A 26,889-nucleotide genomic window follows, 5' to 3' on the forward strand; every position below is an offset into this window, starting at 1 on the left:
GCGGAGGTGGTGGGTGAGCCCCCATCTTGAACCCGCCGCAGTCCCGGATGGTGTGGGTGCACCCGCCGTGCTGTTAGGGAGCGAGTCCCGGGATTCTGACCCCGGCCACAGTGAAGGAACGGCCGATATATTCCCGAGTTGGGATGGCGAGCGGCTCGGAGGGGAACCTCCAGGGGGAAGTGTTCCCCATGTGTCTGCTGCCCCCCTCGTCCTTCTAGATGGTAGAGGTGGCGGGTTTGGAAGGTGCTGTCGAAGGCGAGTGGCCGCGGTGCGTCTTGTAGACGGTGCACACGGCTGCCGCTGTGCGTCGGGGGGTGGGGGTGGGGGGGGGGGGGAAGATCCAGTCACAGACCGTTGTCAGGCAGAACACCGTCCCCAGCCAACCCACCAGTTTGCCAGTTAGCCAATCGAACCGACTCCCTCCACGACCGGCTCCTTCGATCCACTCAGTGCCGTGGAGTGTGGCATCTCCTCTCCGAAAACGAAACCTAGGATCACAGGCCGGGATTCTCCCAGAACGCGGCCAAGTGTTGACGCCGGCCGGAACACCGGAGTGTTTCACTGGGGCATCAATGGGGCCTCTTGGCCCAGCGATTCCGGGGGCCACAGGGGGGGCCAGCACGTCCGCGGAGTGCTCCGCGCTGCTCTAGCTGCCGTACGCGGCCCTGCACCGCTGGCCGCGGGTCCGCGCATGCGGCGCGCAACATGGCGGAGCCGCACAGCGGGCTGGCGCAGTAAAAGGTGAGTCCCGTTCCCCCCCCCACCCCCCAAATCGCGCGCACCCGCCAATCGGTGACCCCGATTGTGGGCCTGGCCGTCGCGTAGGACCTTGGAGTTCACCCGGCCTTACGTAAATACCCACACGGCTCCACATAACCTGGCGGCGGTGGACGAGGACTGGGTGGGGGGGGGGGGTGAGGAAAGAATGGCCCCTGGCGCCACGATGCCCGCAGCAGTCGGATATCCCCCCCCCCCCCCCCCCCCCCCGGACATCATGCCAATCAAGTGCGGACTCCGGTGTCGCGCATTCCAGACCTGCACGGCACAACCAATCCCGGCCCAGGCGAGGCTGACACACGGCAACCGTTCGAGGCCCACCTTAGCCGAAGTGCCGGAGAGCAGGCCGCCTCACCAATCCTGGATTAAGGCACCTTCTGGACACGTCGGAGGGGAATTGGGTAATTAAGCTGCAAGCAGAGAGGGAGCGGAAAGAGGGCGTATGTGCAAGTATAATTACTTCCAGAGGATTTGATTGTTTTTAAGGATATCATTGGGTGTATGAGAGTACTAAACCAGGCTCTGGGAACATCAAAATTACGAATGTCAAGTTCTCACTGCCTTTTTAACTCTCCACTTAATCTCCAAAATATTCCCCAATATTACACAGTGAAGACCTCCAACCATTAACACATCAGAGCGGGATCAAGACACAGCAGGATCCATTTACTGCACACTGGACTATCGAGGGGTCAGTCAGTGACACAGTGACAGGGCCGCACTATCGAGGGGTCAGTCAGTCAGTGACACAGTGACAGGGCCGCACTATCGAGGGGTCAGTCAGTGACACAGTGACAGGGCCGCACTATCGAGGGGTCAGTCAGTGACACAGTGACAGAGCCGCACTATCGAGGGGTCAGTCAGTGACACAGTGACAGGGCCGCACTATCGAGGGGTCAGTCAGTGTCACAGTGACAGGGCCGCACTATCGAGGGGTCAGTCAGTGACACAGTGACAGGGCCGCACTATCGAGGGGTCAGTCAGTGACACAGTGACAGGGCCGCATTATCGAGGGGTCAGTCAGTGACACAGTGACAGGGCCGCACTATCGAGGGGTCAGTCAGTGACACAGTGACAGGGCCGCACTATCGAGGGGTCAGTCAGTGACACAGTGACAGGGCCGCACTATCGAGGAGTCAGTCAGTCAGTGACACAGTGACGGCCGCACTATCGAGGGGTCAGTCAGTGACACAGTGACAGGGCCGCACTATCGAGGGGTCAGTCAGTGACACAGTGACAGGGCCGCACTATCGAGGGGTCAGTCAGTCAGTGACACAGTGACAGGGCCGCACTATCGAGGGGTCAGTCAGTGACACAGTGACAGGGCCGCACTATCGAGGGGTCAGTCAGTGACACAGTGACAGGGCCGCACTATCGAGGGGTCAGTCAGTGACACAGTTACAGGGCCGCACTATCGAGGGGTCAGTCAGTGACACAGTGACAGGGCCGCACTATCGAGGGGTCAGTCAGTGACACAGTGATAGGGCCGCACTATCGAGGGGTCAGTCAGTCAGTGACACAGCGACAGGGCCGCACTATCGAATCGAGGGGTCAGTCAGTGACACAGTGACAGGGCCGCACTATCGAGGGGTCAGTGAGTGACACAGTGACAGGGCCGCACTATCGAGGGGTCAGTCAGTCAGTGACACAGTGACAGGGCCGCACTATCGAGGGGTCAGTGACACAGTGACAGGGCCGCACTATCGAGGGGTCAGTCAGTGACACAGTGACAGGGCCGCACTATCGAGGGGTCAGTCAGTGACACAGCGACAGGGCCGCACTATCGAGGGGTCAGTCAGTGACACAGTGATAGGGCCGCACTATCGAGGGGTCAGTCAGTCAGTGACACAGTGACGGCCGCACTATCGAGGGGTCAGTCAGTGACACAGTGACAGGGCCGCACTATCGAGGGGTCAGTCAGTCAGTGACACAGTGACAGGGCCGCACTATCGAGGGGTCAGTGACACAGTGACAGGGCCCGCACTATCGAGGGGTCAGTCAGTGACACAGTGACAGGGCCACACTATCGAGGGGTCAGTCAGTGACACAGTGACGGCCGCACTATCGAGGGGTCAGTCAGTGACACAGTGACAGGGCCGCACTATCGAGGGGTCAGTCAGTCAGTGACACAGTGACAGGGCCGCACTATCGAGGGGTCAGTCAGTGACACAGTGACAGGGCCGCACTATCGAGGGGTCAGTCAGTGACACAGTGACATGGCCGCACTATCGAGGGGTCAGTCAGTGACACAGTGACAGGGCCGCACTATCGAGGGGGTCAGTCAGTCAGTGACACAGTGACAGGGCCGCACTATCGAGGGGTCAGTGACACAGTGACAGGGCCGCACTATCGAGGGGGTCAGTCAGTGACACAGTGACAGGGCCGCACTATCGAGGGGTCAGTCAGTGACACAGTGACAGGGCCGCACTATCGAGGGGTCAGTCAGTGACACAGTGACAGGGCCGCACTATCGAGGGGTCAGTGACACAGTGACAGGGCCGCACTATCGAGAGGTCAGTCAGTGACACAGTGACAGGGCCGCACTATCGAGGGGTCAAGTCAGTGATAGGGCCGCACTATCGAGGGGTCAGTCAGTGACACAGTGACAGGGCCGCACTATCGAGGGGGTCAGTCAGTGACACAGTGACAGGGCCGCACTATCGAGGGGGTCAGTCAGTGACACAGTGACAGGGGCCGCACTATCGAGGGGTCAGTCAGTCAGTGACACAGTGACAGGGCCGCACTATCGAGGGGTCAGTCAGTGACACAGTGACAGGGCCGCACTATCGAGGGGTCAGTCAGTGACACAGTGACAGGGCCGCACTATCGAGGGTCAGTCAGTGACACAGTGACAGGGCCGCACTATCGAGGGGTCAGTCAGTGACACAGAGACAGGGCCGCACTATCGAGGGGTCAGTCAGTCAGTGACACAGTGATAGGGCCGCACTATCGAGGGGTCAGTCAGTGACACAGTGACAGGGCCGCACTATCGAGGGGTCAGTCAGTCAGTGACAGGGCCGCACTATCGAGGGGTCAGTCAGTGACACAGTGACAGGGCCGCACTATCGAGGGGTCAGTCAGTGTCACAGTGACAGGGCCGCACTATCGAGGGGTCAGTCAGTGACACAGTGACAGGGCCGCACTATCGAGGGGTCAGTCAGTCAGTGACACAGTGACAGGGCCGCACTATCGAGGGGTCAGTCAGTCAGTGACACAGTGACAGGGCCGCACTATCGAGGGGTCAGTCAGTGACACAGTGACAGGGCCGCACTATCGAGGGGTCAGTCAGTGACACAGTGACAGGGCCGCACTATCGAGGGGTCAGTCAGTGACACAGTGACAGTGCCGCACTGTCGAGGGGTCAGTCAGTCAGTGACACAGTGACAGGGCCGCACTATCGAGGGGTCAGTCAGTCAGTGACACAGTGACAGGGCCGCATTATCGAGGGGTCAGTCAGTGACACAGTGACAGGGCCACACAATCGAGGGGTCAGTCAGTGACACAGTGACAGGGCCGCACTATCGAGGGGTCAGTCAGTGACACAGTGACAGGGCCGCACTATCGAGGGGTCAGTCAGTGACACAGTGACAGGGCCGCACTATCGAGGGGTCAGTCAGTGACACAGTGACAGGGCCGCACTATCGAGGGGTCAGTCAGTGACACAGTGACAGGACCGCACTATCGAGGGGTCAGTCAGTCAGTGACACAGTGACAGGGCCGCACTATCGAGGGGTCAGTCAGTGACACAGTGACAGGGCCGCACTATCGAGGGGTCAGTCAGAGACACAGTGACAGGGCCGCACTATCGAGGGGTCAGTCAGCCAGTGACACAGTGACAGGGCCGCACTATCGAGGGGTCAGTCAGTGACACAGTGACAGGGCCGCACTATCGAGGGGTCAGTCAGTGACACAGTGACAGGGCCGCACTATCGAGGGGTCAGTCAGTGACACAGTGACATGGCCGCACTATCGAGGGGTCAGTCAGTGACACAGTGACAGGGCCGCACTATCGAGGGGTCAGTCAGTGACACAGTGACAGGGCCGCACTATCGAGGGGTCAGTCAGTCAGTGACACAGTGACAGGGCCGCACTATCGAGGGGTCAGTCAGTCAGTGACACAGTGACAGGGCCGCACTATCGAGGGGTCAGTCAGTCAGTGACACAGTGACAGGGCCGCACTATCGAGGGGTCAGTCAGTGACACAGTGACAGGGCCGCACTATCGAGGGGTCAGTCAGTGACACAGTGACAGGGCCGCACTATCGAGGGGTCAGTCAGTGACACAGTGACAGGGTCGCACTATCGAGGGGTCAGTCAGTGACACAGTGACAGGGCCGCACTATCGAGGGGTCAGTTGGTCACACCTCACCTCCCTCCTTATTTCCCTCACTCGCTTCTCTCATTCTCCTCTCCTCTTTAGAATCCTCCCCTCCCTCTAGCCCTCCACCTTCCCCCACTCCTTCCTCTACCTCCCCTTGCCCTCACCTCTCCACCCCTCTCCCTCCTATTCCTCACTCACACTCCTCCTCCTGCTCTCTCTCATTCTCTTCCCACATTCCTGTCCCCCTCCCCTCTCCGCCTCTCTCAGCGCTCTATCCCTCTGTCTCTCACTCTATCCCTCCCCTCTCAACTCTCCCTCCATCTGTCTGTCCCTCTCTCTCCATGTTCTCTCTGACTCTCTCGCTCTGTCACTCTCTTTCTGTGTCTCTGTCTCTCTCTCTGTCTCTCTCTCTGTCTCTCTCTCTGTCTCTCTCTCTCTCTCTGTCTCTCTCTCTGTCTCTCTCTCTCTCTCTCTCTGTCTCTCTCTCTCTCTCTCTCTGTCTCTCTGTCTCTCTCTCTCTCTGTCTCTCTCTCTGTCTCTCTCTCTGTCTCTCTCTCTGTCTCTCCCTCTCTCTCCATGTTCTCTCTGACTCTCTCGCTCTGTCACTCTCTTTCTGTGTCTCTGTCTCTCTCTCTGTCTCTCTCTCTGTCTCTCTCTCTCTCTGTCTCTCTGTCTCTCTCTGTCTCTCTCTCTGTCTCTCTCTCTCTGTCTCTTTCCCTGTCTCTCTCTCTCTCTCTGTCTCTCTCTGTCTCTCTCTCTCTCTCAGTCTCTCCCTTCCGTCTCTTTCTCTCTCTCTCTCTCTCTGTCTCTTCCCTCGCCCTGTCTCTCTGTCTGTCTCTCTCTCTCGTAGTCTCTCTCTGTTTATCTCTCTCTGTTTCTGCCTCTCTCTGTCTCTGTCTCTCTGTCTCTCTCTCTCTGTCTCTGTCTCTCTCTCTCCGTTTCTCTCTCTCTGTCTCTGCCTCTCAGTCTGTCTCTCTGTCTCTTTCTGTCACTCTCTCTCTGTGTGTCTCTCTTGCTCTGTCTCTCTCTCTCTCTCTCTGTCTCTCTCTCTCTGTCTCTCTCTCTGTCTCTCTCTCTGTCTCTCTCTCTCTCTGTCTCTCTCTCTGTCTCTCTCTTCCCTTTCTCTCTCTGTCTGTCTCTCGTGTCTGACTCTCTTTCTCTCTCTTCCCCCCCCCCCCCTCTCCCTCCCCACTCTCCCCCCCCCTCTCTCTCTTCACCTCTCTCTATCCACCCCACATATCTCTCTCTCCACCCTTCCCCCTCCCTCCCTATCCCGCCCTCCCCCTCTCTCACTGCTCTCTTCCCTCCCTCCCGGGGAGAGTGTTGTAGTTCTCGCTGTCGGTGATGTGGCGCCTCAGGAAGGCAGGATCTGCCCCCCCCACACGGTGACTTCAGGGGTAAAATTCTCCGTAATCGGCGCGATGTCCGCCGACCGGCGCCAAAAACGGCTCAAATCAGTCCGGCATCGCGCCGCCCCAAAGATGCGGAATCCTCCGCATCTTGAGGGGCCGAGCTCTAGCCTTGAGGGGCTAGGCCCGCGCCGGACTGATTTCCGTCCCGCCAGCTGGTGGGAAAGGCCTTTGGTGCCCCGCCAGCTGGTGAGGAAATGACATCTCCGGGCGGCGCATGCGCGGGAGCGTCAGCGGCCGCTCACGGCATCCCCGCGCATGCGCAGTGGAGGGAGTCTCTTCCGCCTCCGGCATGGTGGAGACCGTGGCGGAGGCGGAAGGGAACGAGTGCCCCCACGGCACAGGGGTGCCCGCGGATCGGTGGGCCCCGATCGCGGGCCAGGCCACCGTGGGGGGTGCAACCCCCCCAGGGCCAGATCTCCCCGCGCCCCCCCCCCCCAGGACCCCGGAGCCCGCCCGCACCGCCTTGTCCAACGGTAAGAGAGGTGGTTTAATCCACGCCGGCGGGACAGGCATTCTAGCAGCAGGACTTCGGCCCGGAGAATCGCGGGGGGGGAGGGGGCCGCCAACCGGCGCGGCGCGATTCCCGCCCCCGCCGAATCTCCGGTGCCGGAGAATTCGGCAACCGGCGGGGGCGGGATTCACGCCAGCCCCCGGCGATTCTCCGACCCGGCGGGGGGGCGGAGAATCTCGCCCCAGAATCGAGAGATGCCAAAGCAATTGACGGCCCCCCCCAAAGAAAAATCCGCCACGTTGTCCTGGCAACAACAACAACAGCAAATGGTTGCCATGGGCAGCTGTCAGGATTGTGGGACGGCCCATTCAGTAAATGCACTCACCCTGTCTGGTGTGTTGGTACAGGCACCATGGTTACATAGCAGATTGACGCTTGCGACAGAACCAGATATTGCTGATGAGAGAGAGAGAGGGGAAGAGAGATATCAGTATCGTGGTCAACAGACTCAACGGGCCGAATGTCCTCCTTCTACATAACAATGTTGTGATTCTGCGATACGTTCCAAGTTATTACTTCCTAGGATATGTGAGCCGCTCTTAAATAAAAGGAAAAACTTTAACTCACTATCTACACCTGCCACTATATGTATTCCAACCAAGCAACCCCACACACTTCAAAATCCACTCATAAATAAAGTGGGTTTTTATTACTGGGCTATCCAGACCTTTGGAGCGAGTTCCTTTCAGGAGCAGTTCCCGTACACTTCTGCTCAACCCCGCAGAGTTTGGCAAAACTGCTGTTCAACTTAAAACGTTTAAACTGACTGCCAAACTACAGACAGACTTGGCTCCTCCAATCAGCTACATCACCTGCATCCCACCAATTTCCACGACTTGCTTAGCTAGGACTAAACACCACTCCCTCATCATAAATTATCTACACTCCAGGGAGTCTCCTGCAATCAAAACAATGTTCCATTCGCAAGTTATCTGGGACCAAGTAAGCGATTGGAATGAATGATGAACTCATCTTTTACGACTCTTTAATTGCAGCTTCAGCAGACATTCTGGGCGGAATGCTCCGTTGGCGGGATCCTCTGCTCCGCCGGCAGCGCGCCCGCGCCCGAGGGGTTTCCCGAAGGCGTGGGGCGGCCCCAATGGGGCATCCCATTGGCCGACTGCTGGAGTGGAGGGTCCCACTGCCGGCGAGGGCGCGCCACGCAGGAATACCCGGCTAGCGGACTGGGGAATACACGGCTAGCGGACTGGGGAATCCCGCCCATTGTCTTTATGCATTTCAAAGTAGGATTTTGAATAACATCGCTGCCATAGAATATACAATATAATTTGCAAAAGGTTATTCATCATCATAACTCTCTAATTGCCCCTTGGGAAGGTGGTGGGTGAGCTGAATTCTTGAGCCGCTGCAGTCCCGTGTGGTGTAGGTACACCCACCGTGCTGTTAGGGAGGGAGTTCCGGGATTCTGACCCCGGCCGCAGTGAAGGAACGGCCGATATATTCCCGAGTCGGGATGGCGAGCGGCTCGGAGGGGGGAACTTGCAGGTGGGGGGGTGTTTCCCATGTGTCTGCTGCCCCCCCTCGTCCTTCTAGATGGTAGAGGTGGCGGGTTTGGAAGGTGCTGTCGAAGGAGCCTCGGCGAGTTGCCGCGGTGACGGTGCACACGGCTGCCGCTGCGCGTCGGGGGGGGGGGGGTGGAGGGAGTGAATGTCGGCGGTTAGCGTGTCGATCGAGCGGGGCTGCTTTGTCCTGGCTGGGTGTCGAGCTTCTTGAGTGTTGTTGGGAGCCGCGACCATCCAGGCAAGTGGAGAGTCTCCCATCGCACTCCTGACTTGTGTCCTTGTAGATGGCGGACAGGCCTTCGGGGGGGGGGGGGGGTGTCAGGAGGTGAGTTACTCTCCGCAGGATTCCCAGCCTCTGACCTGCCCCTGTTGATGGGGGACTCCCATCTCCATCCAGCTTTCCAGTTTTCACATGACCGTCACCCAATTTGGGGGTGCGGGGGCCTGGGGAGGAACCTGAACTCCAAACTGTCCAGGTATTAGCCCGGTGAACAAAAGATCGAGATCACAGATTGGAGAGGTTGGGGTGTTCCACTTGGGGAAGAGAAGGGGATTTGATCAAAGTCTTCAAAATCAGGAGGGGGTGCGGTGGGGGAGGGGGAGGTCGTGTACAGAGCTGAGAGGGCGGAAGGATCTAGAACCACGGTGGCGCAGTGGTTAGCACTGCTGTCTCACCGCGCCGTGGACCCAGGTTCAATCCGTGTGGAGTTTGCACATTCTCCCCGTGTCTGCGTGGGTCTCACCCCCCACAACCCAAAGACGTGCAGGGTAGGTGGATTGGCCGCGCTAAATTGCCCCTTAATTGGGAAAGAAAATAATTAGGTACTCTAAAATTGGGTGAATGGTGACGAGGATGCAGGGATCCGACAGCATGATCTGGACCGGTTGGGCGAGTGGGCAAACCAATGGCAGATGCAGTATAATTTGGATAAGTGTGAGGTTATTCACTTTGGAAGCAAAAACAGGAAGGAGATTACTCCCTGAATGGTTGTAAATTGGGAGAGGGGAGTGTGCAGCGGGACCTGGGTGTCCGTGCGCGCCAGTCGCTGAAGGTAAGCTGCAGGTACAGCAGGCGGTAAAGAAGGCTAATGGTATGTTGGCCTTCATTGCGAGAGGTTTCGAGTACAGGAGCAGGGATGTGTTGCTGCGATTGTACAGGGCCTTGGTGAGGCCACACCTGGAGTATTGTGGGCAGTTTTGGTCTCCTTCTCTGAGGAAGGATGTTCTTGCTCTCGAGGGAGAGCAGCGAAGGTTTACCAGACTGATTCCAGGGATGGCGGGACTGACGTACGAGGAGAGATTGACGAGGTTGGGATTGTTCTCGCTGGAGTTCAGAAGAATGAGGGCGGATCTCATAGAGACTTATAAAATTCTGACAGGACTAGACAGGGTAGATGCAGGAAAGATGTTACCAATGATGGGTGTGTCCAGAACCAGGGGTCACAGCCTGAGGATTCTGGGTAAACCATTTTGGACAGAGATAAGGAGACATTTCTTCACCCAGAGAGCGGTGAGCCTGTGGAATTCATTACCACAGGAAGTAGTTGATGCTAAATCATTGAATCTATTCAAGAGGCGGCTGGATATAGCACTCGGGGAGAATGGGATCGGAGGCTATGGGGAGAAAGCAGGATTAGGCTATTGAGTTGGATGATCAGCCATGATGGTGATGAATGGCGGAGGAGGCTCGAAGGGCCAAAAGGCCTCCTCCTGCTCCTATCTTCTATGTATCTATACAACCAGAGAGGGACACGGATATGAGACGATTGGAAAGGGAGGCAACGCCGGCGGTGACTGGGATCTCACGGCGAGTGGCTGGGATCTAGAATCGGCCACCTGGACGGGAGGGGGAGGCAGACTCAGTCGGGGGGTGGCGGGTGGGGGGGGGGTGGCGGGGGGAGAAACGGGAATTGGAATCTAAAGGGAAAATGTGTGCCGGGTGAGAAGGAACAGGCGAAGAGTGGGGGGGGGAGGGGGCGGTGGCGGTGCGACTAGGTGAGTTGCTGTTGCTGAGGGCTGGCATGGACTGAATGGGCGGAGTGGCCTGTAACCACTGTGTGGCTCAATGTCCCCATTGTTCCCTTCACGGGAAAGCAACATGGCTTACAATAACCGACTGGCAGAGACTGGTTGAGGGTGGGGACCCTTGAGGAGCATAAAGAAAGTAGGGAGGGACTTAAGCGGGAAATTAGGAGGGCGAGGAGGGCTCATGAAAAGTCCTTGGCAAGTAGGATTTAGGTGAATCCCAAAGCCTTTTATTCATATGTAAAAAGCAAGAGGGTGGCCAGGGAAAGGATTGGACCACTTAAGGACAGTGGGGGGAATCTATGTGCTGAGCCAGAGGAAATGGGCGAGGTACTAAAGGAATACTTTGCATCAGTGTTCGCCAGAGAAAGGGACTTTGTGGAAGATGATTCTTGGGTAGGGTGGGTGGACAGTCTGGATCATGTTATCATCGAAAAGGAGGAGGTTTTGGGTCTTTTAAAAGATATTAAGGTCGATAAGTCTCCTGGGCCAGATGGCATTCATCCCAGAATACTGAGGGAAGCAAGAGAGGAAATTGCTGGGGTCTTGACTGACATCTTTCCATCCTCATTGGCTACAGTTGAGATCCCAGAGGACTGGAGAATAGCTAATGTGTAAGAAAGGTAGCAGGGATAATCCAGGAAACTATAGGCCGGTGAGCCTCACGTCGACAGTAGGTAAATTATTGGAGAGAATTCTCAGGGACAGGATTTATACCCATTTGGAAACAAATGGACTGATTAGCGACAGACAGCATGGTTTTGTGAAGGGGAGGTCGTGCCTCACTAACTTGATCGAGTTTTTTGAGGAGGCGACAAAGATGATTGATGAGGTGAGGGTGGTGGATGTTGTTTACATGGACTTCAGTAAAGCCTTTGACAAGGTGCCTCATGGCAGACTGGTACAAAAGGTGGTCACACGGGGTCAGAGGTGAGGTGGTAAGATGGATATAGAACTGGCTCGGTCACAGGAGGCAGAGGGTAGCAGTAGAAGGGTGTGTTTCTGAATGGAAGGTTGTGGCTAGTGGTGTTCCACAGGGATCGGTGCTGGGGCCTCTGTTGTTTGTGGTGTACATAAACGATTTGGAGGAGAATGTAGCCGGTCTGATTAGTAAGTTTGCGGATGACACCAGGGTTGGTGGAGTGGCCGATCGTGTTGAGGATTGTCAGAGGATGCAGCAGGACATAGATAGGTTGGCGACTTGGGCAGAGAAATGGCAAATGCAGTTTAATCCGGAGAAATGTGAGGCAATGCATTTTGGTCGGTCTAACATCGAGGGGAAATATACCGTAAATGGTAAAACTCTTAGGAATAGAGAAAGTCAGAGAGATCTGGGCGTGCAGGCCCACAGATCTTTGAAGGTGGCAACACAAGTGGACAAGGTCGTCAAGAAAGCAGACGGAATGCTCGCCTTCATTGGACGGGGCATCGAGTATAAAAACTGGCAAGTCAGGCTGCAGTTGTACAGAACCTCGGTAAGGCCGCACTTGGAGTATTGAGCACAATTCTGGTCGCCACACTACCAGAAGGACGTGGAGGCTTTGGAGAGGGTGCAGGGGAGGTTTACCAGGATGTTGCCGGGTCTGGAGGGTGTTAGCTATGTGGAGAGGCTGAATAGACTCGGACTGTTTTCATTCGAGAGACGGAGGTTGAGGGGCGACCTGATAGAGGCCGACAAGATTATGAGGCGCACGGATAGAGTGGATGGGCAGGTACTCTTTCCCAGGGTGGAGGGGTCAGTCACCAGGGGACATAGGTTTAAGGTCCGTGGGGCAAGGTTTAGAGGAGATGTGCGAGGCAGGTTTTTTACGCAGAGGGAGGTGAGTGGCTGGAACGCGTGGCCAGGGGAGGCTGTGGAAGCAGATACATTAACGGCGTTCAAAAGGCATCTTGACAAACACATGGATAGGATGGGTATCGAGGGACACGGCACAAGGAAGTGCTGGGGGTTTTGGAAAAGGTTAGTATCAGGACCGGTACAGGCTTGGAGGGCTGAAGGGCCTGTTCCTGTGCTGGATTGTTCTTTATTCATAACTGCTATCTTTTATCTCCACGCAAGCAAAACCCTCCTCAGGTCAGAATCCACTGTTAAATACAGTTTGCCAACCCAGGAATACTTGCTGCGAATAGAAACTGCTATGAGAGAGATCCTTCAGGAGCCAGCTTGCAGGTTGTTGCCCGTGTCAAACCATTGTTTAACCGCCCCAACATTTGGGAAAAAAGCTTCTTTCACGTCCCCAATCTAAAACTGAAACTGAAACCCAACAGCTGACTGCTTCAGTCCTTGACTCCTCCCATCGTCTACATCATCCCACCGAGGCCAAACACAAGGGGCGCGCGTCAGTGTCCTCGCCGCGCCCGATTTGTTGGCGAGACGAGGCCGTTGAATCTCGCGAGAGGCCTCCGTTGGGACGCTCGAAACGTCTGGCGAGATTCGACGGAAATTCGCGAGGTGGCGCGATCTGGATCCAGGTGCCGCCTGTTTAAACGAGCCACTCGGCAATTAACACGGGTTCGAAGCCCCACTGGGGACTGCCGGTGGAATTTTAATTCGATTAATTAAATCCGGAATTGGAAAGCGAGTCTGGGTTAACGGCAACCGTGACGACCATCATCGACTGCGGTGAAAAAACAATCGGGTTTGCGCACCTTTAGGGATGGAAATCTGCCGCCTCACCCCGGTCTGGCCTACACGTGACTCCAGACACCCCCCCCCCACACACACGCAGCAATGTGGTCGACTCTGAACTGCGCCCCCCCCCTGGAATGGCCGAGTGTTATGGGCCAGGGTTTAGAGAACCCCAAAGTGTATCATGGAGATCACCTGACCCACAACTTTTACTAGATTGTGGTGTGGGGAGCGCACGGCCCACTCTACAGGTGCGATGCAACAGAGAGCTAAATTATTTTAAAAACAAAACAATGTTTATTCTATGAACCCAGTTAACATTTTATAAACACACAGTAAACATCTTATCAACTACCAACACAAATAGCCCCCACAGATACAATACTCTATAGGTAACTGTGACTAGGTAACTATAGAGCTGTGAAGAAGGCCTATGGTGTGCTCGCGTTCATTAACAGAGGGATTGAATTTAAGAGCCGTGAGGTGATGATGCAGCTGTACAAAACTTTGGTAAGGCCACATTTGGAGTACTGTGTACAGTTCTGGTCACCTCATTTTAGGAAGGATGTGGAAGCTCTGGAAAAGGTGCAAAGAAGATTTACCAGGATGGTACCTGGAATGGAGAGTAGGTCTTACGAGGAAAGGTTGAGGGTGCTAGGCCTTTTCTCATTAGAATGGAGAAGGATGAGGGGCGACTCGATAAAGGTTTATAAGATGATCAGGGGAATAGATAGAGTAGCCAGTCAGAGACTTTTTCCCCGGGTGGAACAAACAATTACAAGGGGACATAAATTTAAGGTGAAAGGTGGAAGGTAGGTTCTTTACCCAGAGAGTAGTGGGGGCATGGAATGCACTGCCTGTGGAAGTAGTTGAGTCGGAAACATTAGGGACCTTCAAGCAGCTATTGGATAGGTACATGGATTACGGTAAAATGATATAGTGTAGATTTATTTGTTCTTAAGGGCAGCACGGTAGCATTGTGGATAGCACAATTGCTTCACAGCTCCAGGGTCCCAGGTTCGATTCCGGCTTGGGTCACTGTCTGTGCGGAGTCTGCACGTCCTCCCCGTGTCTGCGTGGGTTTCCTCCGGGTGCTCCGGTTTCCTCCCACAGTCCAAAGATGTGCAGGGTAGGTGGATTGGCCATGATAAATTGCCCTTATGTTGGGTGGAGGTGTTGAGTTTGGGTAGGGTGCTCTTTCCAAGAGCCGGTGCAAACTCAGGGGGCTGAATGGCCTCCTTCTGCACTGTAAATTCAATGATAATCTATGATTAATCTAGGACAAAGGTTCGGCTCAACACCGTGGGCCGAAGGGCCTGTTCTGTGCTGTATTTTCTATGTTCTATGTTCTATGTAACCCTTAATACCGTTCCCAGCAACATGCATAAGTTAAACCCTTTTTTAACAAAGACAGCAGGTTTAAATTCTCTACAGAAACAGGTGTTACTTTGAAACCATCAAGCGAGCTGAAGACATTCTTTAGCTTGTAGGGAGAGATCAGAACATCTTCTTGCTTTGAATGCAGCCCTCCAACACTGAAAACGAAACCAAAAAAGAAAGACACCCACACTCTGACATCACTGCAGCTATTTGATAAACACCCCTTTCTTAAAGGTACATCCACCTGACCCGAGCGAGACGCCCAAGTTGGTTAAGTGGGGCGGGGGGCCAGGCTAGAACCAGCGACTCCCACATCGCTGTGAAAGAACGCAGATATTAGACAAAAACGACGACAGACTCCAGGAGGATTCGGGTCACGCCCGGAGCTCCAGTAACCACTGTACTAACCTGCGTGATGCAAGGCTGTTCCACCCTGGGCGTCGACAGTGTCTACCGAAGCCTTGTGCTGCGTAGAAAGAGAAGGACATTGTGAGCTTCCTAATCATCTCCCGGCATCCCTCCCCTGACCACCCCACCCAGTGTCCCCGGGAGCACGTATCAGGGATGAGGAAAACCTCAGGGGTCGATGAAAAGCCCCGCCCTCCCACACAGGATTGGGGGGGGGGAGGAGGAGGAGGAGCCTACGAGGAGACAAGAGGGTTTTGATTTTTCAAATCTCTGGGCGAGGGCCCTGCGTTTTCTGCGCATCCCTAATCGCCCTCGAACCGGGTGTCCCGCTCGGGCATTCCCGGGGGGGGGGGGGGGGGGGCGGTTGAGAATTGATCCCATTGCTCCGTATGGCGAGGAGTGGGGGAGGGTCTGGAGTCACGTGTAGACCAGACTGGGGTAAGGGCGGCAGATTTCCCTCCCCCGTAAGCGCACGTTAGTGAACAAAGAACAAAGAAAAGTTCAGCACAGGGACAGGCCCTTCGGCCCTCCAAGCCTGTGCCGACCATGCTGCCCGTCTAAACGAAAATTGTCTACACTTCCGGGGTCCGTATCCCTCTATTCCCAAAGAACCCCAAGGTGGGTTTTAACGAAAATGGTTTTGTGGCCACCGTTAAGATTTTAATTCCAGATTTTCATTTGGATTCAAATTTGACCATCTGCTGTGGTGGGATTGGAACCCACGTCCCCGGAGCTTTACACTGGGTCTCTGCATTACTAGCCCAGTGACCGCATCACTCCGGCACTGCCCCCCCCTCAAACAACAAGGGACGCACAGGCGAGGCTTGTAAAGTCCTCGAGCGCGCCAGATTGAGGGGGGGTGACCTAATCGAGGGGGTTTAAGATGATTCAATGGGGGTCGAGTGAGAGAAAATGTCGTCCTCTGGTGGGGAGAGGGTTTCAAGTGAAATTTGCAAAAACCGAGATGGGTTATTTTGCTGGCGGGGGCTGGGGGGGGGGGGGGGGGGGGTAAGGGGTTCAGTTGGTAAATGGAGTTAAGAAACAGACCAACTGCGATCATATTGATTGAAAGTAAAGATAGCAATTTAGGGTATTGTACTCAGAGTATGGGGCGATTGTAAGCTATTTTCATACTGGGTTAGTAACAAAGTCTGTTTTGTGCACCGTATCACTATTTCTGTGTGAAATCACCCCTGGAGCGAGGCAACCTTTCCTCCCAGCCTGACAATATAAAAATAATATATTGGGGTCTTTTTTCGCCCATATCCTCGTCACTGTTGGGGTCTCGTCCGGGATTGGAATTCAATCGCCCAGCCTGGGGTGGGGGGGTGGGGGCGGGGACGGGGGGGGGGGACTTGATCGGGGCTATGAGAACCACGAAGGGGCAGAGCCGAGAGGGAGAAGTTGTTCCCAGCGGGGGAAGGAGATCAGAGGGGTGGGGGGTACGAACGGGAGGTGAATTGGGCGCAGGGATGGACGGGTCTTGAGGGAGGAACGCTCGGCCTATAGATGTTCAGGGTCTGGGGGGTGGGGGGGGGTTTTGATCGAGGCACCCGGGAGGGAATGAAAAAGCAAATTGGCTGCGGGTGCAAGACGGGGAGTGCCGGACCGCTGCAACATGATTTGAACGGGCAAGACCAGAGACCGAGAGAGCGGGGACGTGCCCAGGGGCACCCACAGAAGCAAACGTACCTTCAACAGGCTGCGGACACAGTCGGGGTGCGAGGACCTCACAGCGGCGTGCAGCGCAGTGCGACCTGTCAATTAAAACCCGTTATTAATACCTTTCGGAGAGTCTGGGAGCCGTCGTGCTCCATCACGGATGTGGCCAATCTTGTGGGGTTGGGGGAGTCACGTGTAGGCCGCATCCGAGTGAGGGGGGCAGATCTCCCTCCCGCTGGAGGGGAACGTGAGTGAACCCAGACGGGATGCCGGGCCAGCGGGAATACCGGTCACCCCCCCCCCACCGAGTTCGATTCCCGGCTCGGGTCACTGTCTGCGCGGAGTCTGCACGTTCTCCCCCGTGTCTGCGTGGGTTTCCTCCGGGCGCTCCGGTTTCCTCCCACAAGTCCCGAAAGACGTGCTGTTGGGTGAATTGGACATTCTGAATTCTCCCTCCGTGTACCCGAACAGACCCCGAATGTGGCGACGAGGGGATTTACACAGTAACTTCATTGCAGTGTTAATGTAAACCTACTTGTGACAATAATAAAGATTCTTATTATATAGCGGGGGCACGTTCGCCCCTGGAGGTGGGGGGGGGGGGAGGACGGGGGTGTGTGTGTGGAATGATTGACGGGGGGGAGGCAGGGGGGGGGAGCATTGTTTTACCCACAGCACAACGGGAGGCCATTCAGCCCTCCGAGCCAGTGACAGCTCCGAGAAAGATCGATCCATTCCATCCACATTTTCTTCCGCCCCCCGCCCCCCCAGCCTGGAGAATTTTCCCCCTTTCAGTATTTCTCCGATTCCCCCACCCCCCTTTTCGAAAATTCCGATGTGCGCCACTCCAATCGCCCTTGCGGGTGGTGTCTTCCCAATCACCTAGACTCGCCGCGTTGGAGACAGGAATTCGGGCCAAACGTTTGACATCATTCTGAGGGTGGAGCAGGAGGGAGAGAGAGAGGGAGATGGGGAGGCAGAGGGAGGGATTCCAGAGCTCTGCCCCCCCCCTCCCCCCGTCCACAGACCCCCCCCATGGAGGAGGTTACAGAGATGGGGAGGGGGTGTAGGGGCTGGAGGAGGTTACAGAGATAGGGAGGGGGTGTAGGGGCTGGAGGAGGTTACAGAGATAGGGAGGGGGTGAAGGGGTTGGAGGAGGTTAGAGAGATAGGGAGGGTGTGTAGGGGCTGGAGGAGGTTACAGAGATAGGGAGGGGGTGTAGGGGCTGGAGGAGGTTACAGAGATAGGGAGAGGGTGGAGGGGCTGGAGGAGGTTACAGAGATAGGGAGGGGGGTGTAGGGGCTGGAGGAGGTTACAGAGATAGGGAGGGGTGTAGGGGGCTGGAGGTGGTTACAAAGACAGGGAGGGGGTGTAGGGGCTGGAGGAGGTTACAGAGATAGGGAGGGGGTGTAGGGGCTGCAGTGGGTTACAGAGATAGGGACTGGGTGTAAGGGCTGGAGGAGGTTACAGAGATAGGGAGGGGTGTAGGGGGCTGGAGGTGGTTACAGAGATAGGGCGGGGGTGTATGGGCTGGAGGAGGTTACAGAGATAGTGAGGGGGTGTAGGGCCTGGAGGAGGTTACAGAGATAGGGAGGGAGTGTAGGGGCTGGAGGAGGTTACAGAGATAGGGAGGGGGTGTAGGGGCTGGAGGAGGTTACAGGGATAGGGACGGTGTGTAGGGGCTGGAGGAGGTTACAGAGATAGGGAGGGGGTGTAGGGGCTGGAGGAGGTTACAGAGATAGGGAGAGGGTGGAGGGGCTGGAGGAGGTTACAGAGATAGGGAGGGGGGTGTAGGGGCTGGAGGAGGTTACAGAGATAGGGAGGGGTGTAGGGGGCTGGAGGTGGTTACAAAGACAGGGAGGGGGTGTAGGGGCTGGAGGAGGTTACAGAGATAGGGAGGGGGTGTAGGGGCTGCAGTGGGTTACAGAGATAGGGACTGGGTGTAAGGGCTGGAGGTGGTTACAGAGATAGGGAGGGGTGTAGGGGGCTGGAGGTGGTTACAGAGATAGGGCGGGGGTGTATGGGCTGGAGGAGGTTACAGAGATAGTGAGGGGGTGTAGGGCCTGGAGGAGGTTACAGAGATAGGGAGGGAGTGTAGGGGCTGGAGGAGGTTACAGAGATAGGGAGGGGGTGTAGGGGCTGGAGGAGGTTACAGGGATAGGGACGGTGTGTAGGGGCTGGAGGAGGTTACAGAGATAGGGAGGGGTTGTAGGGGCTGGAGGAGGTTAGAGGGATAGGGAAGGGGTGAAGGAGGTTACAGAGATAGGGCGGGGGTGTAGGGGCTGGAGGAGGTTACAGAGATAGGGAGGGTTGTGGGGCCTGGAGGAGGTTAGAGAGATAGGGAGGGGGTGTGGGCCCTGGAGAGGTTACAGAGATAGGGAGGGGGTGTAGGGACTGGAGGAGGTTACAGAGATAGGGAGGTGGAGTAGGGGCTGGAGGAGGTTACAGAGATAGGGAGGGTTGTGGGGCCTGGAGGAGGTTACAGAGATAGGGAGGGGGTGTGGGCCCTGGAGGAGGTTACAGAGATAGGGAGGGGGTGTAGGGACTGGAGGAGGTTACAGAGATAGGGAGGTGGAGTAGGGGCTGGAGGAGGTTACAGAGATGGGGGGGGGGGTGTAGGGGCTGGAGGAGGTTACAGAGATAGGGAGGGGGTGTAGGGGCTGGAGGAGGTTACAGAGATAGGGAGGGGGTGTAGGGGCTGGAGGAGGTTACAGGAATAGGGAGGAGGTGTAGGGACTGGTGGAGGTTACAGAGATAGGGAGGGGGTGTAGGGGCTGGAGGAGGGTACAGAGATAGGGAGGGGGTGTAGGGGCTGGAGGAGGTTACAGAGATAGGGAGGGGGTGTAGGTGCTGGAGGAGGTTACAGAGATAGGGAGGGGGGTGTAGGGGCTGGAGGAGGTTACAGAGATAGGGAGGGGGGCAGGGGCTGGAGAAGGTTACAGAGATAGGGAGGGGGTGTAGGGGCTGGAGGGGATTACAGAGATAGCGAGGGGGTGTAGGGGCTGGAGGAGGTTACAGAGATAGGGAGGGGGTGTAGGGACTGGAGGAGGTTACAGAGATAGGGAGGGGGCAGGGGCTGGAGAAGGTTACAGAGATAGGGAGGGGGTGTAGGTGCTGGAGGAGGTTACAGAGATAGGGAGGGGGTGTAGGGGCTGGAGGAGGTTACAGAGATAGGGAGGGGGTGTAGGGGCTGGAGGAGGTTACAGAGATAGGGAGGGGGTGTAGGGGCTGGAGGAGGTGACAGAGATAGGGAGGGGGTGTAGGGGCTGGAGGAGGTCACAGAGATAGGGAGGGGGTGTAGAGGCTGGAGGAGGTTACAGAGATAGGGAGGGGGTGTAGGGGCTGGAGGAGGTTACAGAGATAGGGAGGGGGTGTAGGGGCTGGAGGAGGTTACAGAGATAGGGAGGGGGTGTAGGGGCTGGAGGAGGTTACAGAGATAGGGAGGGGGTGTAGGGGCTGGAGGAGGTTACAGCGATAGGGAGGGGGGTGTAGCGGCTGGAGGAGGTTACAGAGAAAGGGAAGGGATGTAGGGGCTGGAAGAGGTTACAGAGATAGGGAGGGGTGTAGGGGCTGGAAGAGGTTACAGAGATAGGGAGGGGTGCAGGGGCTGGAGGAGGTTACAGAGATAGGGAGGGAGTGCAGGGACTGGAGGAGTTTACAGAGATAGGGAGGGGGTGTAGGGACTGGAGGAGGTTACAGAGATAGGGAGGGGGTGTAGGGGCTGGAGGTGGTTACAGAGATTGGGAGGGGGTGTAGGGGCTGGAGGAGGTTACAGAGATAGGGAGGGGGTGTAGTGGCTGGAGTGGGTTACAGAGATAGGGAGGGGGAGTAGGGGCTGGAGGAGGTTACAGAGATAGGGAGGGGGGTGTAGGGGCTGGCGGAGGTTACAGAGATAGGGAGGGGGTGTAGGGGCTGGAGGAGGTTACAGAGATAGGGAGGGGGTGTAGGGGTTGGAGGAGGTTACAGAGATAGGGAGGGGGTGTAGGGGCTGGAGGAGGTTACAGAGATAGGGAGGGGGTGTAGGGGTTGGAGGAGGTTAGAGAGATAGGGAGGGGGTGTAGGGGCTGGAGGAGGTTACAGAGGTAGGGAGAGGGTGGAGGGGCTGGAAGAGGTTACAGAGATAGGGAGGGGGGTGTAGGGGCTGGAGGAGGTTACAGAGATAGGGAGGGGTGTAGGGGGCTGGAGGTGGTTACAGAGACAGGGAGGGGGTGTAGGGGCTGGAGGAGGTTACAGAGATAGGGAGGGGGTGTAGGGGCTGGAGTGGGTTACAGGGATAGGGACTGGGTGTAAGGGCTGGAGGAGGTTACAGAGATAGGGAGGAGTGTAGGGGGCTGGAGGTGGTTACAGAGACAGGGAGAGGGCGTTGGGGCTGGAGGAAGTTACAGAGGTAGGGAGGGGGTGTAGGGGCTGGAGGAGGTTACAGAGATTGGGAGGGGGTGTAGGGCCTGGAGGAGGTTACAGAGATAGGGAGGGAGTGTAGGGGCTGGAGGAGGTTACAGAGATAAGGAGGGGGTGTAGGGGCAGGAGGAGGTTACAGAGATAGGGAGGGAGTGTAGGGGCTGGAGGAGGTTACAGAGATAGGCAAGGGCTGGAGGAGGTTACAGAGGTAGGGAGGGGGTGTAGGGGCTGGAGGAGGTTACAGGGATAGGGAGGGTGTGTAGGGGCTGGAGGAGGTTACATAGATAGGGAGGGGGTGTAGGGGCTGGAGGAGGTTACAGGGATAGGGAGGGGGTGAAGGAGGTTACAGAGATAGGGCGGGGGTGTAGGGGCTGGAGGAGGTTACAGAGATAGGGAGGGGGTGTGGGGCCTGGAGGAGGTTACAGAGATAGGGACGGGGTGTGGGGCCTGGAGGAGGTTACAGAGATAGGGAGGGGGTGTAGGGACTGGAGGAGGTTACAGAGATATGGAGGTGGTGTAGGGGTTGGAGGAGGTTACAGAGATAGGGAGGGGGTGTAGGGGCTGGAGGAGGTTACAGAGATAGGGAGGGGGTGTAGGGGCTGGAGGAGGTTACAGAGATAGGGAGGGGGTGTAGGGGCTGCAGGAGGTTACAGTGATAGGGAGGGGGTGTAGGGGCTGGAGGAGGTTACAGAGATAGGGAGGGGGCGTAGGGGGCTGGAGGAGGTTACAGAGATAGGGATGGGTGTAGGGGCTGCAGGAGGTTACAGTAATAGGGAGGGGGTGTAGGGGTTGGAGGAGTTTACAGAGATAGGGAGGGGGTGTAGCGTCTGGAGGAGGTTACAGAGATAGGGAGGGGGTGAAGGAGGTTACAGAGATAGGGTGGGGGTGTAGGGGCTCTTGGAGGTTACAGAGATAGGGAGGGGGTGTAGGGGTTGGAGGAGGTTAGAGAGGTAGGGAGGGGGTGTAGGGGGCTGGAGGTGGTTACAGAGATAGGGAGAGGGTGGAGGGGCTGGAGGAGGTTACACAGATAGGGAGGGGATGTAGGGGCTGGAGGAGGTTACAGAGATAGGGAGGTGTGTAGGGGGCTGGAGGTGGTTACAGAGACAAGGAGGGGGTGTAGGGGCTGCAGGAGGTTACAGGGATAGGGAGGGGGTGTAGGGGCTGGAGGAGGTTACAGAGATAGGGAGGGGGCGTAGGGGGCTGGAGGAGGTTACAGAGATAGGGAGGGGGTGTAGGGGGCGTAGGAGGTTACAGAGATAGGGATGGGTGTAGGGGCTGCAGGAGGTTACAGTGATAGGGAGGGGGTGTAGGGGTTGGAGGAGTTTACAGAGATAGGGAGGGGGTGTAGCGTCTGGAGGAGGTTACAGAGATAGGGGGGGGTGAAGGAGGTTACAAAGATAGGGCGGGGGTGTAGGGGCTCTAGGAGGTTACAGAGATAGAGAGAGGTTGGAGGGGCTGGAGGAGGTTACACAGATAGGGAGGGGATGTTTGGGTACTGGAGGAGGTTACAGAGATAGGGAGGTGTGTAGGGGGCTGCAGGTGGTTACAGAGACAGGGAGGGGGTGTAGGGGCTGGAAGAGGTTACAGAGATAGGGAGGGGGTGTAGTGGCTGGAGTGGGTTACAGAGATAGGGACTGGGTGTAGGGGCTGGAGGAGGTTACAGAGATAGGAAGGGGGTGTAGGGGCTGGAGGAGGTTACAGAGATAGGGAGGGGGTGTAGGGGGTGGAGGAGGTTACAGAGATAGGGAGGGGGTGTAGGGGCTGGAGTAGGTTACAGAGATAGGGAGGGGGTGTAGGGGCTGGAGGAGGTTACAGATATAGGGACGGGCTGGAGGAGGTTACAGAGGTAGGGAGAGGGTGGAGGGGCTGGAAGAGGTTACAGAGATAGGGAGGGGGGTGTAGGGGCTGGAGGAGGTTACAGAGATAGGGAGGGGTGTAGGGGGCTGGAGGTGGTTACAGAGATAGGGAGGGGGTGAAGGGGCTGGAGGAGGTTACAGAGATAGGGAGGGGGTGTGGGACCTGGAGGAGGTTACAGAGATAGGGAGGGGGTGTAGGGACTGGAGGAGGTTACAGAGATAGGGAGGTGGTGTAGGGACTGGAGGAGGTTACAGAGATAGGGAGGGGGTGTAGGGGCTGGAGGAGGCTACAGAGATAGGGAGGGGGTGTAGGGGCTGGAGGAGGTTACAGAGATAGGGAGGGGGTGTAGGGGCTGGAGGAGGTTACAGAGATAGGGAGGGTGTGTAGGGACTGGAGGAGGATACAGAGATAGGGAGGGGGTGTAGGGGAGTGGAGGAGGTTACAGAGATAGGGAGGGGGTGCAGGGGCTGGAGGAGGTTACAGCGATAGGGAGGGTGTGTAGCGGCTGGAGGTGGTTACAGAGAAAGGATAGGGATGTAGGGGCTGGAAGAGGTTACAGAGATAGGGAGGTGTGTACGGGCTGGAAGAGGTTACAGAGATAGGGAGGGGTGTAGGGGCTGGAGGAGGTTACAGAGATAGGGAGGGAGTGCAGGGACTGGAGGAGTTTATAGAGATAGGGAGGGGGTGTAGGGACTGGAGGAGGTTACAGAGACAGGGAGGGAGTGTAGGGACTGGAGGAGGTTACAGAGATAGGGAGGGGGTGTAGGGGCTGGAGGTGGTTACAGAGATAGGGAGGGGGTGTAGGGGCAGGAGGAGGTTACAGAGATAGGGAGGGGGTGTAGGGGCTGGAGGTGGTTACAGAAATAGGGAGGGGTGTAGGGGTTGGAGGAGGTTAGAGAGGTAGGGAGGGGGTGTAGGGGGCTGGAGGTGGTTACAGAGATAGGGAGAGGGTGGAGGGGCTGGAGGAGGTTACACAGATAGGGAGGGGATGTAGGGGCTGGAGGAGGTTACAGAGATAGGGAGGTGTGTAGGGGGCTGGAGGTGGTTACAGAGACAGGGAGGGGGTGTAGGGGCTGGAGGAGGTTACAGAGATTGGGAGGGGGTGTAGTGGCTGGAGTGGGTTACAGAGATAGGGACTGGGTGTAGGGGCTGGCGGAGGTGACAGAGATAGGGAGGGGGTGTAGGGGCTGGAGGAGGTTACAGAGATAGGGAGGGGGTGTAGGGGTTGGAGGAGGTTACAGAGATAGGGAGGGGGTGTAGGGGCTGGAGGAGGTTACAGAGATAGGGAGGGGCTGTAGGGGTTGGAGGAGGTTAGAGAGATAGGGAGGGGTGTAGGGGCTGGTGGTTACTGAGATAGGGAGGGGGTGTAGGGGCTGGAGGAGGTTACAGATATAGGGAGGGGGTGTAGGGTCTGGAGGAGGTTACAGAGGTAGGGAGAGGGTGGAGGGCCTGGAAGAGGTTACAGAGATAGGGAGGGGGGTGTAGGGGCTGGAGGAGGGTACAGAGATAGGGAGGGGTGTAGGGGGCTGGAGGTGGTTACAGAGACAGGGAGGGGGTGTAGGGGCTGGAGGAGGTTTCAGAGATAGGGAGGGGGTGTAGGGGCTGGAGTGGGTTACAGGGATAGGGAGGAGTGTAGGGGGCTGGAGGTGGTTACAGAGACAGGGAGGGGGCGTTGGGGCTGGAGGAAGTTACAGAGGTATTGAGGGGGTGTAGGGGCTGGAGGAGGTTACAGAGATAGGGAGGGGGTGTAGGGCCTGGAGGAGGTTACAGAGATAGGGAGGGAGTGTGGGGGCTGGAGGAGGTTACAGAGATAAGGAGGGGGTGTAGGGGCAGGAGGAGGTTACAGAGATAGGGAGGGAGTGTAGGGGCTGGAGGAGGTTACAGAGATAGGCAAGGGCTGGAGGAGGTTACAGAGGTAGGGAGGGGGTGTAGGGGCTGGAGGAGGTTACAGGGATAGGGAGGGTGTGTAGGGGCTGGAGGAGGTTGCATAGATAGGGAGGGGGTGTAGGGGCTGGAGGAGGTTACAGGGATAGGGAGGGGGCGAAGGAGGTTACAGAGATAGGGCGGGTGTGTAGTGGCTGGAGGAGGTTACAGAGATAGGGAGGGGGTGTGGGGCCTGGAGGAGGTTACAGAGATAGGGATGGGGTGTGGGGCCTGGAGGAGGTTACAGAGATAGGGAGGGGGTGTAGGGGCTGGAGGAGGTTACAGAGATAGGGAGGGGGTGTAGGGGCTGGAGGAGGTTACAGAGATAGGGAGGGGGTGTATTGGCTGGAGGAGGTTACAGAGATAGGGAGGGGGTGTAGGGACTGGAGGAGGTTACAGAGATAGGGAGGTGGTGTAGGGGCTGGAGGGGGTTACAGAGATAGGGAGGGGGTGTAGGGGCTGGTGGAGGTTACAGAGATAGGGAGGGGGTGTAGGGGCTGGAGGAGGTGACAGAGATAGGGAGGGGGTGTAGGGGCTGCAGGAGGTTACAGGGATAGGGAGGGGGTGTAGGGGTTGGAGGAGGTTAGAGAGATAGGGAGGGGGTGTAGGGGCTGGAGGAGGTTACAGAGATAGGGAGAGGGTGGAGGGGCTGGAAGAGGTTTCAGAGATAGGGAGGGGGGTGTAGGGCTGGAGGAGGTTACAGAGATAGGGAGGGGTGTAGGGGGCTGGAGGTGGTTACAGAGATAGGGAGGGGGTGTAGGGGCTGGAGGAGGTTACAGAGATAGGGAGGGGGTGTAGGGGATGGAGTGGGTTACAGGGATAGGAACTGGGTGTAAGGGCTGGAGGAGGTTACAGAGATAGGGAGGAGTGTAGGGGGCTGGAGGTGGTTACAGAGACAGGGAGGGGGCGTTGGGGCTGGAGGAAGTTACAGAGGTAGGGAGGGGGTGTAGGGGCTGGAGGAGGTTACAGAGATTGGGAGGGGGTGTAGGGCCTGGAGGAGGTTACAGAGATAGGGAGGGAGTGTAGGGGCTGGAGGAGGTTACAGAGATAGGCAAGGGCTGGAGGAGGTTACAGAGGTAGGGAGGGGGTGTAGGGACTTGAGGAGGTTACATAGATAGGGAGGGGGTGTAGGGGCTGGAGGAGGTTACAGGGATAGGGAGGGGGTGAAGGAGGTTACAGAGATAGGGCGGGGGTGTAGGGGCTGGAGGAGGTTACTGAGATAGGGAGGGGGTGTGGGGCCTGGAGGAGGTTACAGAGATAGGGACGGGGTGTGGGGCCTGGAGGAGGTTACAGAGATAGGGAGGGGGTGTAGGGACTGGAGGAGGTTACAGAGATAGGGAGGTGGTGTAGGGGCTGGAGGAGGTTACAGAGATAGTGAGGGGGTGTAGGGGCTGCAGGAGGTTACAGGGATAGGGAGGGGCTGTAGGGGCTGGAGGAGGTTACAGAGATAGGGAGGGGGCGTAGGGGGCTGGAGGAGGTTACAGAGATAGGGAGGGGGTGTAGGGGGTGTAGGAGGTTACAGAGATAGGGATGGGTGTAGGGGCTGCAGGAGGTTACAGTGATAGGGAGGGGGTGTAGGGGTTGGAGGAGTTTACATAGATAGGGAGGGGGTGTAGGGGCTGGAGGAGGTTACAGAGATAGGCAAGGGCTGGAGGAGGTTACAGAGGTAGGGAGGGGGTGTAGGGACACGAGGAGGTTACAGGGATAGGGAGGGTGTGTAGGGGCTGGAGGAGGTTACATAGATAGGGAGGGGGTGTAGGGGCTGGAGGAGGTTACAGGGATAGGGAGGGGGTGAAGGAGGTTACAGAGATAGGGCGGGGGTGTAGGGGCTGGAGGAGGTTACTGAGATAGGGAGGGGGTGTGGGGCCTGGAGGAGGTTACAGAGATAGGGACGGGGTGTGGGGCATGGAGGAGGTTACAGAGATAGGGAGGGGGTGTAGGGACTGGAGGAGGTTACAGAGATAGGGAGGTGGTGTAGGGGCTGGAGGAGGTTACAGAGATAGGGAGGGGGTGTAGGGGCTGGAGGAGGTTACAGAGATAGGGAGGGGGTGTAGGGGCTGGAGG

At 57.1% G+C, this 26,889-nt stretch overlaps 1 protein-coding gene across 2 annotated transcripts in view; it reads right to left on the reverse strand.

Annotated features, from left to right (window-relative positions):
• The window catches only part of LOC140402988 (uncharacterized), an 89,411-nt gene that overhangs the window by 23,402 nt on the left and 39,120 nt on the right, over positions 1 to 26,889 (reverse strand). For both annotated transcript variants that reach the window (XR_011938205.1, XM_072490643.1), the window contains exons 4-6: positions 16,678 to 16,742; positions 14,986 to 15,043; positions 7,345 to 7,416 (exon numbers count right to left, since the gene is read on the reverse strand). Coding sequence is in view for 1 of the 2 variants with exons in the window: in XM_072490643.1 (XP_072346744.1) it covers positions 7,345 to 7,416; positions 14,986 to 15,043; positions 16,678 to 16,742 (195 nt within the window). In the remaining variant the exon portion in view is untranslated. The remainder of the gene's footprint in view (positions 1 to 7,344; positions 7,417 to 14,985; positions 15,044 to 16,677; positions 16,743 to 26,889) is intronic.

Source organism: Scyliorhinus torazame, chromosome 26, assembly GCF_047496885.1.
Source record: "Scyliorhinus torazame isolate Kashiwa2021f chromosome 26, sScyTor2.1, whole genome shotgun sequence".
NCBI lineage: Eukaryota > Metazoa > Chordata > Chondrichthyes > Carcharhiniformes > Scyliorhinidae > Scyliorhinus > Scyliorhinus torazame.